Below are 17,693 nucleotides of genomic sequence, written 5' to 3'. Positions count from 1 at the left end.
GGAGGAAGCGCGGGGGGACGCGCAGAGGGCCAATGGCAGGGCGGGGGGCGGTGCCTCGGGTGCCCCGCGCTGCCCTCGGCAGAGCCGCGTCCGTGCGAGTCCGGCGGGGCCGCGCCAGGCAGGCCCGCCCAGCCCCGGCGGCAGCGGGGCCGGGCCGGGCCGCAGGGTAGCGGGGCCGAGAGCTCCGGCCATGGCGGCCAACGAGGACCAGGAGGTGAGTTCCGGGCCCCGCTGCCTGAGGGAGAGCGGAACCGGGGCTGGGAGGGCGGGATAGAGCCGTGCGGGGAGAGGGGCGGGAGGGAAGCGGCGGCCGCTGGCGCGGGCGGGCGGCGGGAGAGCGCAGCTGGGCGGCGGCGGGGCCGGGCGCGGCGCGGCGCAGGGAGCGCGGTCGGTAACCCCTGCTCTGGCCCTGGCTGCAGATGGAGCTGGAAGCGCTGCGCTCCATCTACGAGGGAGACGTGTGCTTCAGGGAGCTCAGCCCGGTGTCCTTCCAGTACAGGGTAAGTTACTTGCAGTTACTTTGCTGCCTTGTAGTGCCATACCAGGGGGTTCTAAGCCACAGAGGTATCCGATGTGCAGTAAAGGATAGATCCACAGGGCGTTTTTTCAGGCTGTTTGGTATGACAGTATGACAGTGCTTCATAGCACAGAGTGTCATGTATATGAACCTGCCCCCATCATGGCTTTATTACAGAATCGCAGAGCGGATGAGGTTGGAAGGGACCACAGTGCATCATCTGGTCCAAGCTCCCTGCTCAAGCAGGGTCATCCTAGAGCACGTGGCACAGGACTGTGTCCAGTCGGTTCCTGAAAATCTACAGTGAGGGAGACCCCAGAACCTTTTTGGACTATCTTTTCCAGTGCTCAGTCACTGCACAGTAAAGAAATCCTTGCTTATCCTCAGGTGGAGCTTCCTGTCTGTCAGTTTCTGCCGGTTACCTCTTGCCCTATTGCTTGGCACCACAAGGCAGTTATCCCTGAGCTAGGCATCCCACCTATGTGTGTGCTCTGGGCAGCCAGAACTGTCCAGTCCTCTGAAGGAGCCAGCCTGCTGTGTAATATTTACCCTAACTGGTCAGAAATGGAGAGATTTATAGAGCTGTTTCTATGTAAAATTTGGAGCCTTTGTTAACTGCTTAGTTAGAAGATTCCTGTCTCTTGTCCAAAGACTGTTGATCATGTCTTGTTTGCCTGCTAAAGAGAAAATCCACAAAGTGCTTTGGGCATATGCACTGACACAGTCTGGTCAGAAGAGACATACAGGGGGTGCTGAGCACAACTAGATTCTGGCATGAAATTCTCACCAGCTTTCTCAAATTTAATAACCTGGATGTTCTTCTGGGCACAGACTGAGGCAGATCTTTTGATGGCCAGGAAAGTTTACTTAGGGACCCATGGCACAGAAGGGAGACTTCTGAAAATGCCATATGCCTGTTTCAGGGAGAAACCATCTAAAATCACCTTTCTGTGACTTCTCAAATAACTTAAGAATAATGTCATTAATTGTAATGAGAAACAGCTCAATTAATTATAGCAGTTGGAATCCCAGCCATGTAAAATCCCAGCCTTTCTTCACTGATTGGATCATTCTTAATAAAATTAATTTATTTGAAAGGGGAAATATGACATGCCTACAAGCCTAAAGTGTGTCATTTTACTTTTCACTAGCTTTGGTTGTTGCTGATTTTTATTAGACAAAAAATAATTGTCAAAAGTTAGGATAACTCAACTACAGTAAAACTTAGTGTCATACAAAAGCAATAATACATCTTTCCCGTGAAGAAAAAATTGTGTTTTGAGAAGTCATAATGCAAGTAATTGAGAAGATAGAATTTGTATGGCTTTGTAGGATTTGCTCTGCACACAGACAGTGCTTTCCTGAGAGAACCCTGTGAACCATGCAGCCACTTCTGCTCTTGGCAGCAGTGGGACATGAACTGTAAATGCTGCCTTGAAAAAATGTTGCAGATTCTTGATTTAAAGTCTTATTTATTTCACCACTAAATAAGTGGTTTTGAATGTCAGTTAGTCCAGTCTGCTGAAGCAGATATTGTAAATAGGAAAGCAGCAATTTTTTCTTAATTTTTTTAATTTTGAAGAACCATAGCCCTACTTTGATTAGGACTTCCCTTGCGGACACACTTTATTCTACATAGTTAGAGAAAGGCTGATTTTTATAATGAGGCAAATAAGGGAAAATTTTGGGTGGTTTTAGAAACCTTACTGTGCTAGTCTTCCAAATCCTTGTGTAAAACAGTTATTTCTGATCGTATGTCAGTAATAGGCTGTAATTTTTTGGGTTTTTTTTTTAAATCCAGGCTCATTCTACTGACTTCTTAAATCTTTTACTACTCATTCTTTCATACAGGGAAACAAAATATCTGTAGCTATGAGACATAAATATTGATGTTCTTACCTGTTATGTTTGCTATCTTAGCTTTCTAGTTTATTATCATCCTTATTTGAACTCCGTCTTGTGGCTTCTTTTCATATTGCTCTGTGCTTAGGTGTGTGAGGGGGAGAAAAGGCTTCATATTTTCTGTTCTCATATGTGACACTATAATATTTGGCTTGAAGATATTACAAAGTAGCTTTTAAACAAAGGAATTAAAAAACCCTAACCATAAAAAGTGATTTGAGAGTTTCTGCTGCTCCTTCTAGAATGAAAACTGCAGGGTAAATGTTAATAATGATGTCCTAAATTTAATGTTCTTTCTAGATAACAGCTTTATTTTCTAACTGATAACTTTCAAAATAGTTGTCTCAGGGAATTTTGATGGTCTGAAAGTAGTAGTAGACTTCTTATTGGCTTTGTAATCCTCAGAAAGTGACTGGAAACTGTTGATTTATAAAGTTGGGGGTTTTTTCCCTCTTCAGATAGGTGAAAGTGGAGATCCCAAAGCCTTTCTAATAGAAGTTTCTTGGCCAGAAACATATCCACAAACAGCACCAGTCATATCGATGGATGCTTTCTTCAACAACACCATGTAAGTATTTGTGACAGCTCCACTCCCTGGCCTTGTGGTGGGGACTCTTTGTTTGAAAAGCTTTTTATTATCTGTCTAGATTACACTTGAGTTTAATGATTTCTTTTAGATCTTCAGCTATTAAGCAAAGTATATTGGATAAGTTAATGGTAGAAGTTGAAGCAAATCTTGGAACTGCAATGACATACACACTTTTTGAATATGCCAAAGACAATAAGGAGGTGTTCATGGAAAATCAACCTGTTAACACTGTGGTATGTAGATAAACTCTGATTTTAATTTTGTGCCTTTAAAACTGAAAAAAAATATTGATTATTATAGAGTTCTCTCTAAGCTGTAAATCAGTTCGTTGGTTATACATGTTTGTGGCTGAAAGTGATAAAGTATGGTGCCACAACGCTCTGTGGTCATAATTGTTCTGTTTGATAGTTATTTTGCTGTTACACCAAAATGTTTGCAGCCTGCTGTTATGTCCCACAGGATAACATTAAAATAGAGACTTTGAGCAGAAGCAAAACCAAAGGAAGCTGAAACAGAGATTTGTCTGCTGAATATTGGAGGGGTGGCAATTTACTGCAACCTTCCTGGGATTGTTAAAGTGCACCTCAAGGGTCTTCAAGTAGTCAGGCTGGGTCCATTTGTGGTTTTTGGGTTGTGTAAGCACAGTTTGCCATGATGGTGCAGCAGATCTGCTGTGAGGAGGAAGCAATGATTGTTATGTTTGAGAAGTCTGAATCCATTCAGACTAAATCACACTCCATGCTTAAATTTTAAAAGTGAAAACCGTACCCTTTGCAGCTGGAATAATTCCAGCCCCTAACACATGTTTTTAAAAGTACAGCCCTGATTATGTGTGGTTAAAAGCTGCAGGCTGCTGACAGCATTCCTTCTTTCTGGCAGTCAGGGTATTTCAGTATGTCGGGTTCAGTGATCACATCACACAGGGATATCCATGGACCTAATATGCAAAATGTTTACAACCACTTTTATCCTTCTCAGACTTCAGTAAGCAATAGTATTTCAATTGGAACTCCTGAAGTGCCACCAAGTAAGAAAAAAGAGAAAAAGGAGCAGTTATCCAAAACCCAGAAACGAAAACTAGCCGATAAAACAGGTTTGTTCGCTATACTCATCTTCGCTTTGATCAGTATGAAAATCCAAACTTTATAGCAAGGACACCTGGCTACAGAAAGAGTAACTAGTAATTTGTTTATAAGATGAACTACTTTAAGTCTGTGGTCTCCATTTTATTTGTTTTAGATGAATTATTCTTGCCTGAGATGTTAGTTCTGGTCACAGCAACTTTCTTTAGAGTCGTGATTTTAATGACATCTTTTTGTGTTGTTTTGTTTCAGTTGTTGACAAAAATTAAATTTTCAAAAAACACTTGTGGAAGGAAAGGATTTGGGACCTCTGAAAAATCACTTCCAGCAAAAAATGCAGTTTGTTGATGGGCCCTCATAAATAATTCACCCCTAAGCCTATCCCCAGGTGCCACATCCAGACCCTTCTGGAGCACTTCCAGAGACAGTGACTGCACCACTCCCCTAGGCCACTTATTCCAATACCTGACTACTCTTTTAGTGAAAAATGTTTTTTTGAAATCTAATCTGAACCTCTCCTGGCACAGCTTCGCTTTGAGGTTGGTTGAGGAACACACTGTGTTTAAGACATTAAAATCTGTTTCTGTCCTCCTGGCTTCAGAGTGCAGAAATTGAGGGGTTTGGATATTTAGAATTTTGTGGGTCGATTTTGAAGAAAGATAAATATTCCCCTTAGCTTTTGTGCTGAAATTAAAACCTTCTTCTGCAGATAACAAAGGAGAGCTTCCACGAGGATGGAACTGGGTTGATGTAATTAAGGTAAAGTGAGTGTATTATATACAGTATTGTGAACATGCTGTGTATGTAAATTAAAAATTATTTGTACTTATATCTGAAGAAAACTGATCTGATATATTTTTTTCTTGCTTTTCTTCCTAACTATGTTTGGATTTGACTATGATGTCTGATTAACTTCTATATGTGTCCAGCATGTAAGTATTTTCAAGTTCTCTTTTTTTACTGTTAAAAAGATTTGTAGGAGAGTAAGAGCTGCTTCTTATTTTGAATTCTAATTTACAAATTTCTAAAAAGCTTTAAAATGCTAGTTCTTCTGAATATTAGTCTGGAGGAGTTCACTCTTTGAACTTCATTGGTTTCTTTCTTTATTTACTGAGCAATTAGACCTTAATTTTATGATGAGAGGGCTTTGCTAACAAAATGCGCTGCAAATATTCTGTCTTCATATGACAAGAAGATTTAAAATAAAATTAGTAGTGCTGCCAGGTTCTGGAGAGCAGTGCATAAGTAAGAAATAAAAGGGAGCTGTCCCAAGTGGGAGCACCTTGCTGTCTCCTGCAAGCCTCATTCTCTGCTGCAGCTCCTCCAGTGAATAATTCTTTTCTACTTGCTCCCTTAGTATTGATTTCTTCCACCCTCTTGTCTTTGCTGATTCAGTGAAAATCACTGTTTTACAACTTTGAAAGCAAACTATTTTATTTTATGCAATTGAGGTAATTTTTGCTGTAAGACCTAACACCAGTTCCAGCTGTTAAATAAGAGCAAGTAAATGATGAAGGTTGTTTTGGGCAGAGTCCTTCTGAGTTAAAAGTGGCTATTTATAGTGGATGTCTTGGTTTTTGGATAAATTTCATGATAGGCGTGCTACTTTTTATAATTATAAGCCTAGCTTTAAAAGGTCAGATATACTAAGTTAATGTCTGTTTTTATGTTGTCTAAATTTCTATATGGGAATTCTCTCAGAGATGTGTGAAGATAAAGTTCATTACTTCATCTTTTTTTTTTTCTTTTTGGAGAGCTGGTGATATAACCTTCAAATTAAATAGAAACAGTGCCCTTAGGTTTTTCTGGGGTTTGTCGTTTGTTTGGTTTTTTTTAAATTCAACTTTCACGATCAGGAAATAAGCTCATTTAGTGTTTAAGCTTAAGAATTAATTTTTGATGCTTTTCAGTCTTTTGATACAGTAGCACAATCAGTCTGTATTGTTAATTAAGTATATGCATGTTCAGTGTGAGATGGAAATAATGTTCTTGTTTCCTAATAAATGGAATGACAGTCTAAACTTTGAATACTTTCTTTTTGTGTCTCTTTTATAGTTAAGCAAAACTGGTTCTAAAGATGATGAGTAAAGGACTTTGGTACAAGGAAACTCCACCTTTTAATACAGTGCAATTCTGGGTCACCATCTCTCTATTAATAACTTTCATATTTGTTGAAGTAAACATTTTATAAAGCTCGATTTCCTAACTTGTAAATCTAGTCACACAAGCTTATCTAGAGACCATGTGGTCATCTTCAGAAAATCAACAAACTTGCCTTAAATGAAGGTTAGAATGTGACAAAGGGTATAGAGAGCCAGTGTGGTGAATAGTGCTGAAGTGTTTATTAATTTATATTTAGTCTGTAGTAAAATCCTGTTATAGTGAGCCCAATGATACTGTAAACATTTCCTGATGTTCTTATTCCAGTTGAAGAAAAAAACACTATAACAGTGATTGGTGGCTTGATGGCTTAATTCGTCAAAATAAATTGTTCCATGGAAATAAGACCTTTGTCATTTGTTTATCTAGTATTAACCAGAAGGAGAAAATACATACAAATTGTTGCATTGCAGAACAGGCTAGAGCTTGTGGTCTTATTTTCACTAGTTACTGGTTGAAGCAGTAAATACTAGTGAAAGCAAGGCCAAATATTCTAGTCTGCTCAAAAATGAATGGTTGTAGCAGGAGTGCAGCTTCTTTATTCTCCACAATATCCCATCTGTTGGTCTTTCTCCAGTGTGCATGTTTACAGACAGTGGGATGTCTGAGGAGAGGCAAAAGTGCTTTCTTGCACGTCTCAATGGGCGTTGGGATTTTGTAGCTGCTTCATTGGAGAAATAGGCATTCTTTGGAGGGATTTGCTGACTAAGTGGTGGGACAGTGGAAATCAGTAATCCATCAGTTTTGGGAGAACTTCTTTGCGAGAGCTCTTCTCTTTTTTTTTTCCTAATCTGCTCTCTTGTATAAGAAGGAGAAATCATCTTTACTGTATGAACTGTTATTGAATACAAGATGCCTTAATGTCTTTTATTATTGTTGTTTGTTTTGAGATGAACTTTAATAAATGCCTATTTATCTGCTGTGGTATTTGTTTATTGTATTAAATTCCTTATTGCCTACTGCACTTTTCACTTTGCAAATTTGAAATTGAAAGGATTCAGTTCCAAAGAAAGCATTCTTAAAAATTGCTGGAAGAATTCTGTCTTCCCTGTTGTGATATATATTCACATGATCTTCAGGGTGGCTGTGTTTGTTATTGATAGGAGGGTCAGTCACTTTACCAGGAGCACAGGACAGTGTCCGTTGCCTTCAGTACACACAGAGCAAGTCCAGCGTCCCTTTGGAAGAGTCTGCTCCACTATGTACAGCATCCATCACTTCGAAAGTCTGCTTTCTGTTTGAGCTCTACTCTCATGCAGTCAAGTTGTAAAGTGCGGAGGGAGGACCTTTTCTGAACAGTGCAGCCTTGCCTTTGGCACAAACTGGAGGTTCATGGCCGCAGTCTGAGCAGGAGTGCCCGCCATGGAGTGCCAGTGCCAGAAGTTGCTCTGGCAGTACACGGTGAACCTGTAGCAGGAAAGGGCATTTAGTTTTAGTCTCTGCCAGCACCAGGACAGGCTGGACTCTATTCATGAGTTCTCCAAGGGGAATTGACATGTTTTTGCTGGTATCCTTGCTGTATAAATCAAGTTGCTATGACAATTTATCTGAATAGATTAGTTATGAGAGGGTGGGGGAAGGACAAATAAGAACCACATCTCTTGCCTTCTATAGTTATAGTTACTGTGTGTAACATGGTAACCTTGTGAAATGCATGATTTTTCAGCTCCAAGTCTGCCTGTAAATCACATGCTCTCATGAAGATACCTGAGAGTCATTCTGGTTCTGTTAGTAAATGTATGTACTTTGAAGTCTTAATTTCACAGGAAATGTTTTGCATTAGAAATTTTTATACCCGTTTTTTGCTTCTGTGTAAGTTGTGAAAGGTAGTTTGTGTCGTTCAAGCCATTTTCTGATACAATGTGATGGCTGGAACAGGATCATTTAAAGAATCTGGGTACTTGACATTATGCAGAGGCCTGAGCAGTGATAAATGAGGGTAAGGAAAAATCTAATGATCATGAAGCAAGGCACAATTGTAAATAAGATCATGACTTCTGAAGGAATTCTAAGCACTGTTGAAAAATCTACTGCCACCTTCTTTCTTTTTTTTTTTTACAGAGACCTACTGGCAGTGGAAAATCAGTGATTACTCAGTAGGATGAGAGTCTCTTGATTGTATGGCTACACCACGTATTTAAATTCCTGAGTTTTGCAGTAGAGCTTTGTTTGGCCTGAGAAGACAAGTGTCAATACCAGTTACAGTGAATTAAAGGTAGCAGATGCCCAGAATGCTGTGGGTACCATTGCTCTCTAATGCATCAAATTGCAGGGAGTGATGCAGACTGCCTTTAAATATGTTGAATAGAGAGATGACAGCTGTGATTAGTCAGCAGTGTGTGCCTAGCATATCCTGCTCACCCCCTTGGTCAGCCTGACACAGATACTCTGAAATCAAGGCTGGTAATTTCTGCAGTCTTGCTCTGACTGGTTGTATGTGAGTGCATAGATAAAGAGTGCCCGACTGATGAGCAATTACATTTTGGTGAGTAAAAGACCAGCAGGAAAACAGCCAGCATTTCTTCACAGAGGACCTGTGACATAAGTGCATATGTGAGGGTGCTATCCTCTTCACATCTGAGGCAATACAAATTATTTTGGGTTATTTTACTATGAAATTTGTGCTGTGAAAATCCTTGAACTGGTCTGAAAAATGTGAATGAATTTCCATTTGGAAATTGTTTCCTTCAACAGTATGGCACCCTAAGCTCTTGCAGTTAACAGCAGAACGAAGTGGGGAGGAGATGTTCATTCAACAGAGAAAATAGCAGAAGTGTGAGAATTCTGGGTGGATTGGAGCAGGAAGTGAGTGGGGGAAAACATCCTCATATGCAAAACTAGAAGAGCATAGGGGATAAATTTTCGTTGCTGCAGGACAATATAACAAAACAAAAGCTAAATTCTGGCATGAGCTTGGGGTATGGTAAAGGACAATAGGATTGTAGATTTTTCTTTCTGTTGCTGTGGTTTCTTTCACCAAAATGGATTTGGCTTCATCTCAGAATGGGTCTGTTTTGTGGCTGTGAGAAGAGTTTGTTTGCCTGACTGCTATGTTTCCTGTTGCTCTCTTTCTGAGCCCATGTAAGCAGCCTCTGAAAGCCTGGCGTACTCTCAGAAATAACTTAAGACGAACATATTGACTAGGCACTTGAAAATCATTAACTGTTTGTCCTCTCCTTCATTCAGAGCAGAGTGAGGAGTGACTCCAAATGTCTTAGTTACACAAGACATGAATATCTTCATCCAGGCACTGGTGTTCTGTGTCAGACTGAAAATGTTACATTGCTATCCCTTGCGTCTGTGTCTGAGCATTCGTGCCTGTGCTTCCTACAGATGTTGTATTTGAAGTATTCATGTTAAAAATAGGGCAGAAATTTGAAAATTCTTACTGTGGTTAGCTACTACAAGTTGTGTATGTTGTGAGATGGGATAAGGTCTGGCAGTGAGAGGGAAAGCCAAGCTGTAACTCCAGAGCCTTACTGGAGAGGAGTGAGGTTGTGTGGTGTCTCTGGGGGCAGAGCTGCTGCTGCAGTGTCTGTATTGCTGCTGATGGTCAGCAAGGGAAATTAGCCTAGTCGGAGTTTGGAACATACCATTCAAGAAGCAATATAGAAGGAAGAAAGAAATCTTTTTCTCAAACAATCACCTGCTATAGTGCTATTGTTGAAAGACAATAAACACAGCCTTGACTGGATTTACTCTTCAGAGCTAAACCTTACTTTAAGTCCAGTATCTCTGTCAGTGATGCATTCTGTGATTTCCTGCAGGTAAAACAAACGTGAACAAAGCATTGTTATGTGAAGAGCTGCTGTTCCACTGTAGAGAACCATTTGATCTCTACCTATAGTGAAAATGATGCTTCAATTGACCTTGAAGACACAGATTTTATAATAGCTCAGGGAAAAGTAGCAGCCCATCAATAAAAAGTAGACAGCCTCTGTAACAAACTCTTAACAAATTTTGCCCAGCTTTATCAGTTTTATATTTTTATGTGAAGATTAGTACTAGAGTATTACCAGGTTTTAGTTAACTGGTATATTGCATAATTATGATTTTCCTTTCCCCTCCTCATGCCATATGTCTTTAGATGATAAAAGTACAGGATGTCATATAGAAATTTATTTCCAAAATTAAAATAGTGCTAAAGGAAAGGAAATAATCCTACTCAGAAGTAAGGATGTGCCAAAATTAAAGCTGGTTATGTGATGTTTATATAAAAAAGAATTCATGGGAAGATTTTCTTTCTGTGACTATGTGGTTTTTAGGGTTTGTTTGTGGGTTGTTTTTTTTTCCCCCAGTAGAGTCCAAACAGATGGTTGGTGCTTTTCTTCCTAGTGTCCCTGTTAGTGGGAAAGCAATACAAAAACTGAGTTTTAGTACTCTCCTAAGGCTGAAAAGAAAAAAAAAAAGTTTTCACTTAGTGAAAGCAAATAAAGTAACAGAACTGTCTCTGGAACAAAGTGCACCTTTGAACAGGATGGCCAGGTATTGAGGCAAATTAATTTGCTTTAATAAAATGTACTGGATCTGAGTGGTTTAGTCTGCTTCAGAGTCTATCTTCATGTGGTGGATTTTTGAGTTATACATGCTTATGAATAATTTTAGCTTTTATACAGAAAGATGTATTGGGTGGGGGAGGAAGAAAATATAAACTACTGAGTGGTATTTATGCCTCACACCTGGAATGAGTTAAGATCATCTGTGTCATGTCACATATAATATAATGCACAAGCTACAATGTGTCACTCCTGGTTTATTTTCTCCTGGTTTGAATGTATGCACTTGAGACCTCTGCTACAATTCTGACTGGTGAAAATTGGGCAGAATCTCTTTGTGATCATCACAACAATCTTTGTTTCACAGACACAAGCTCTGCTCTGTTAGGTGCTGTACTGAGGAACACAGAGGAAGCAAGGCAGGTCACTGTCTTGCAAGGTCAGGAAATGGGAAAGATATTCTATGAGGACACACATGCTCAATATGAAAAGCAAATACTCAGCTTCTTTGGATATCTGTTTAGGGAGAAAAGTAGAAGTGAGGAGTGGAAGAAGGAAGAAGGATCTTGTGTTTGGAGTCTTAAGAACATGGTTGGTTAGTCTTCTAAAAATTACAGTTGATAAACATATGTTGTTTCTCTGTATGTTAACATATCTCTTAAGGTACTTTAAAAGATGATAAAATATTTTATAAAGTGTTAATAGTAAACCCTATGAGGGGAGGAAGGACTGTCACCAGAAAAAAGTTTTACACAGGAACAAATCTAGACATTTTGGTTTGAGGCTGTGGGATTCTTGTATATCAAGCAAATGCAATTTCTGTTACGTGAAGAAGTGGAGACAACCCTAAAGTCTCGCTTCCTCTTTTCTGCAAGATTCTGAGTAGTTTAATATTTTGAGTGTTGCAAGCTCAGAATTTTATCTGCTGGGAGGAAGGGGAGTGCACAAAATTTGGATTTAGATGTACATTTTGCAAATTTAAATCCAGCTCACCAGTATTTAAATCTCCAGTTAAATGTGTGTCTTGTAAGCAGAATGGTTAAAATGTGATTTGCTATGCATGTGCTTGTGAACACAATCTTGGTGGGGTACCTCATTACATCATATCACTTCAGGTATCAATGTGCAAAGATTATCTGTAAGACTATCTGTCTTATTTGAGAAACAATTATCCTCTGACTCATTCAAAGCTTCTGCCATCAAACACAACAAAATAATCAAAACTGCAATGATTTTTTTTTTTTTTTTTAAGTTATAACAACCTGATCTCACTATGCTTATTTGTGCTAGAATCAGAGGCAGAAAGAAATGCATTAGTGGAAGAATGCTTTTCTCAATTATACAACTACTGTGAAGAAAGAGGTTGTAACTCCAGTTGATGGACCTGATGTGGGGGCTTCCAGGTGGAAGAAATTATCACTATCATGTTTCACTATTTCACATGTTTCACATCTGGAAATTTTGAGGAACTATCAGAGATGAGATATCAAAGATTTGTTGTAAGATATTTGTTTTTAATTCTGGAATTATATTGAACTGATACTTTTAGGGTACAGTAAGTGCATTACTTAAGTGCATTATTGGTTTTGGTATGTAAAAAAAGGGCATATTGTAAATCTGGAAGGCAAAAGAGGAAGGGACAGTAATGCAAAGTCTTGACTGATGCACACCATAAGAATCCTGGTAGGTTTGTGCTGTATGTAGATTAGGTTTTTATTTGTACCCTTGAATATGTGGGTTTTTTCCATTGTTTTCAGGTTTTATGGGGCAAAATCCTGATAATCCCATCATCTCAGGAATATTATGAAAGAAAATCTTATAATTAGTTAAAGGTATAATTGGAAGAATTAACCTAACTGAAGTAATGTAAAAGCAGACACTGTTGTGTCTCATGGAGTATCAAAAGAGATAATTCTGACCAAAAGAGCAGTGCAGACAGATTGTAATCAAGCAGGTGTTACTCAACACTTTTTGGGAACTGGCAAATCATCAAAAGTATAAATGGAGTTCATTCTAACAGAGAATTGGACTCAGACATTTCAGATGAGCAGGATCTGTTTAATGTGTCATCCTCATTCCCAGAAGGAAGCCGAAATAGAAGGAAATCAGATTTGACAAGCAGGACTTCCCTCTCATGAAGCTGTGCTGCCTGGGACTGATGACTGCATTGTCCTCCAGATGTTTTTCAGTATCTTCCAGAATAGTTTTTTCCATGATTTTACCTGGCACTGAAATGAGATTGACAAGCCTGTTACTTCCAGGGTCCTCCCTCTTGCCCTTCTGGAAAATCAGGACAGTGTCACCTAGCTTCCAGTCCACTGGGATTTCTCTGGATTCTGAAGACCACTCAAAAAAAATCAGGATCAATGACATCAGCCAGCTCCTTGAGGATTCTCAGATGAATCCCATCAGGCCCCATAGATTTTTAGGGATCCAGCTGAAGCAGCAGATCCTGCTCAACTTCAGGGTCAACTGGGAGTTGAACAGTCTCGAGATGAGCCCTGGTCTTCCATCTCATGGCACTGAAACCCCCTTGGTCCATCAACTCCAGCCAAGAGGCAAAGAATGCATTAAACACCTCTGCCTGGTCCCTGATCCTGTTTGTGAGGTGACCATCCTCATCCTGTAACAGGCCAATGTTATTTTTCACTGCCCATTGCCATTAATATATTTGACAAAAACCTTTTATTGTCCCCAGCAGTTCTGGTCAACTTCATCTCCAACTGAGCTTTGGCCCCACAAATTTTCTACCTACAGTGGCAAGAAGCATCTCTGTATTCTTCCCATGTCACCTGACCATGCTTCCACTGGGCATAAACCTTCCCTTTTTTCACCTTATTTTCAAGAGAGGGTCCCTGTTCAGCCGAAATATCCTTTTGCGTTGTCTGACTTCTGACATTTGGGAATTGCTCCTGTGCTCTTAGGAGGTGATGTTTAAAAAATGACCAGCATTGATGGACCCCAGCACCAGCAAAAACATTTTCCTAGAAGATTTCACTTACTAGTTCCCTGAGTAACCTGAAATCTGCTTTTCTCATGTCCATTTTGTTGCAAGTACTTACAAACTGCAGCCTACCAGGTGAGTGGTGAATTCTTTCTGTTCAGAAGTTGCTCAGTAAAGGAATGGATTTCTTTCCAATCTGTTAAGGAGATTAATTTATTCTTCATTAATCTGAAGGTGATTCACTCCTTTAATCAATGGAAATCTGATTGCTAAGCACTTACATTAAAAAATACCGAGTCTGAAGAGTTTCCTTCAACATTTTATCGTGCAAATGAATTGTATATTTAAATGAGCAGCAGTGCTTTGCTCATTATATCATGAAGTACAGCACTGAAAGATATTATCTGAAGGAAAATACTCCCTGAGCCTTTATTGATGATGCTGGTTACACTGTCATCAAATAGATATATGAGATTTTATCCCCATCTTAGAGATGGTGTAATTTTCCCAGTTGAGATATCTACTTGTTAAAACAGAGATAGTAAGTCTCAAATCCACATCTGTCCATCTGCCAAATTGTGCAGCAATCTGGTAGGCTAGAGCTGCACCTACCTGAAGTAATGGTGTTCTTTAATCATGTTTTATGGCTAGAGCAGCTTCTTAACTTTCCAGTATGTTCTCACAGCTTGTCTTTTAGTCATGTTTGTAACACATTTTTCAGGGATATTTTCAGCAGGGATCTGCACACAGGCAGCAAGCTACGAGCAAACGGCTGAGCACTTTCCAGAAACTGCATAACATATTTCAAGAGTATGCTCCGCTTGCTCTCAGAGAGGAAGCATCCACTGAGCTTCTGGAGACAGGTGAGACTAGAAACCCAAAGTCAGGAGAAGAGCATTCAGCCAGAATGATCAGTAATACATTATTTCCTAAAAGAGGGGGACAGATTAGTTTTGGTAATAAAATAAGATAGAAGACGTCATCAGTTTTGGCATTCCTCAGAATCTTGTGGTAGGACAAGCAATACCTTAGTGAGAGGGTTACCACTGTAATAAATATGTAAAATAGACATTATTTTGCAATAACCCTAAATGCCTTTTCCAAGTTCAGTTTGTTTTTTAATCCACTTAAACATAGGTAACTCTTTTTACAGTCTGCAGGCAACTCTTTAGGCTCTACTAGAGGACCAGAAAGCCTGGAATTTAGCCAAACAAAATAAAACACATGCTGTGAAATGCTATTTAACTGCAGAGAATAAAATGACTACTGCAGAGTAGGCTTAATAACACAATAATAATTTAACAGCAAAGCCACAGATTTCACGAGCCTCTTACAAACAGATCTTTTCTGGGTTTAATATTAAGAACAAAGGAAAATCAGATATTTTCTCTGGGGCTCAAAGGGGTTGTACATCAGGGCTAATGAAGTCACTTAGTACTTCTTTCTTAGCACAGAACTATGAGTATGGTAAGCATGTTCATACAAATGTGCTTTGTCCCCAGTCCTCCACCACATGGGGGATTCGGTCCTACAAACATGTTTGTCTGAACTGTATATGACTTGCATGTAAGCCCCTCACCTCATAAAAGCCTTATGTTACTTAATATAAGTGCAAACATATGAAGCAGCATAAGGGGAGAAGAGCTAATTAAAATAATTCTGGAAGAGGTTTCTAGGGTATTTTATCCATTGCTTAGAATTCCAATTAAAATTACATATCTTGTGAAGAGCTTCTGTTAATGTCTGTTGTAAGTTCTACAGCTTCTTTCAGAATGAAAGTTCTGATGTAAAACACATGCCTGCAGTGTAGTTATCAAGGATTCATAAAATGGTTGGGAGGAACCTTTAAGGGTCATCTAGTTCAACTCCCCTTCAATGACATCTTTAACAGAGCCCCATCCAATTTGCTTTGAATGTTTCCAGGGACTGGACATCCACCACCTCTCTGAGCAATCTGTTCCTATGTTTCACCAACCCCATTGTAAAAATCTTCTTCCTTATATTCAGTCTGAATCTATGCTCTTTAAATTTGAAACCATTACCTTTTGTCCTAGGACAATAGGCCCTGCTAAAATATTTGCCCCCATCTTTATTAGAAGCCCCCTGTAAGTAATGACAGGCCAGAGTCCGGTCTCCACTTTCTCCTCTCTAGGCTGAACAATCCCAACCCTTTTTCTTCATAGGAGATGTGCTCTAGCCCTCTGAGCATTTCTGTGGCCCTCCCCTAGACTTGCTCCAACAGGTCCATGTCTTTCTTGTGCTGGGAGCCTCAGCTGGATGCAGCATTCCCAGTGGTGTCTCATGAGAGCAGAGCAGAGGAGCAGAACCCCCTTCCTTGTCCTGCTGCTCACGCTGCTTTGGGTGCAGCCCAGGACATGTTTGGCTTTCTGGGCTGCCAGCACACATTGCCAGGTGTCATGTCCAGCCTCTCATTCACTGAGTTGTCTTTAAATGTAATGTAATTCCATGAGCCATTTAATGAATAGGCTATACAGTTGCTTAAGTAGGACCTCAGCCTGAACAGTAGGGTCATGGTCCATTGAAGAACCTGAATTTACTTGACCATTCTTGTCCCAAATGTTCTCATACTCAATTGCAGTTTTCTGATGGGAATATTGGGTTGTTTTTTTTTCCAAAACAACTGTCAGTATGTGATTCAGACCAACAAGCAAGCTTATGAATGAAAGAAAAACCAACACAGAGGTGCAAAAAACTAATGTTTGATTTATTGGTGCCACTTGTGAGAGCAGAAAAGTACAATTCATTCTAAGCCTCTTCTATCAGATCGCTGATGCCGGCAACATTTCCATGCATTTTTATGAGGTAATCAAAATTTAAGTACTATTTTGTAGAGGAGAGATTACTGATTTTATGTTAACATAAGAATTATCACAAGTTGCCATTATCATAACCGACGTATTTGGGATCCTGCCATACAGTCTGCACATTGTCCTTGTGGAAGGACTTAGATTTGTTCCCAAGTATATAATTATAAAATATGCTGTAAGTTTCAGTTATTTCAGCAGATAAATAGGTGGGCATAAATGTTTTGTAGGTAAGATAATCACAGATTTAAAAGCATCGTTTTCTTTTTCACTGAAACTAAATTAATTTTAACAAATGAAGACTCTCTGGGGTGTGAGATTTGCCAAATAATTAATATTTTCTGAATCCTGCCAACAGAATGCTTTTTAGAAAGGGCATCGACCTTTATGCCTTTGCTGAGCTTTAATCCTAGCTAGTAACTAAGTGTCACACAGATGTTCTATCACTCCACCCATTCCCCATGCCAAGGAAAAGAATCATAAAAAAAACCCCCAAAACTCACAGGCTGAGATAAGAACAGTTGATTAATTGAAAAAGAATGAAATATACTACTAATAATAGTAATAATAATTGTAATGCAAATGAGAGGGAGTAATAAACCCCAAGAAGGACAAGAGGTGCACAGTCCAGTTGCTCACCACCTGCTGACCAATGCCCAGCCTGTCCCTGACCAGCCATCAGTGCCCCTTGACCGACTTTGCCCAAATTTATGTCCTGAGCATGACATTCCATGGTACGGAATATCCCTTTGGCCAGTTCAGGCCAGCTGTCCTGGCCATGCTCCCTCACAGCTCTTTGTGCACTTTGTCACTGGCAGAGCTGGGACACTGAAAAGTCCTTGGCTTGGGGTAAGAACTGCTTACCAAATATCGGTGTGTAACCAACATCATCCTCACACAGAATCCAACACACAGCACTGCACCAGCTACCAGGAAACAAATTAACTCCATCCTAGCTGAAACCAGGACAGCTCCAAATATCAGTCAAGAACAGAAATCCAAGTGAATGTTCTCATAAAAACAGACTGTGTTTAACTAGTTCTTCGTTTTAATCAGTATTAGATGTTGAAAATCAGTTTCTGCCTGGACTAAAACCCCCCTCTTTTCTCTGAATTCCAAAGGAGTTCTGTTCTGGCAGGAACTTTGTGTCTTCTACTTCTCAGCAGAAAATGTGTGAA

At 39.8% G+C, this 17,693-nt stretch overlaps 1 protein-coding gene across 2 annotated transcripts; it reads left to right on the top strand.

Moving 5' to 3' along the window:
• Window positions 1-48: 48 nt before the first annotated feature.
• Window positions 49-10,870, top strand: RWDD4 (RWD domain containing 4). 2 transcript variants are annotated; one of them, XM_041395724.1, is made up of 8 exons: window positions 49-214; window positions 420-500; window positions 2,878-2,987; window positions 3,097-3,241; window positions 3,987-4,101; window positions 4,800-4,849; window positions 5,020-5,022; window positions 8,312-10,870. In XM_041395724.1, the coding sequence occupies exons 1-8, from the start codon at window positions 191-193 to the stop codon at window positions 8,348-8,350; spliced, it is 567 nt and encodes a 188-aa protein (XP_041251658.1). In that variant the 5' UTR covers window positions 49-190; the 3' UTR covers window positions 8,351-10,870. The 2 variants fall into 2 exon arrangements, with proteins under 2 accessions (XP_041251658.1, XP_041251659.1); XM_041395725.1 differs by lacking the exon at window positions 8,312-10,870 and adding an exon at window positions 6,146-7,170.
• The last annotated feature ends 6,823 nt before the right edge of the window (window positions 10,871-17,693 follow it).

The sequence above is a fragment of the Onychostruthus taczanowskii genome, unplaced genomic scaffold (assembly GCF_017590055.1).
Source record: "Onychostruthus taczanowskii isolate IOZ18803 unplaced genomic scaffold, ASM1759005v1 scaffold12, whole genome shotgun sequence".
NCBI classification, from domain to species: domain Eukaryota; kingdom Metazoa; phylum Chordata; class Aves; order Passeriformes; family Passeridae; genus Onychostruthus; species Onychostruthus taczanowskii.
The sequence above is the reverse complement of the archived record's forward strand: the minus strand, read 5'-3'. Positions and strand labels throughout refer to the sequence as shown.

Bases quoted from the DNA above. Each gene is read 5' to 3' on its own strand.
- RWDD4 (XM_041395724.1), top strand. From the start codon at position 191: ATGGCGGCCAACGAGGACCAGGAG. The intron at 215-419 runs GTGAGTTCCGGG...CCCTGGCTGCAG, and splicing joins CGGCCAACGAGGACCAGGAG to ATGGAGCTGGAAGCGCTGCG. The intron at 2,988-3,096 runs GTAAGTATTTGT...GATTTCTTTTAG, and splicing joins GCTTTCTTCAACAACACCAT to ATCTTCAGCTATTAAGCAAA.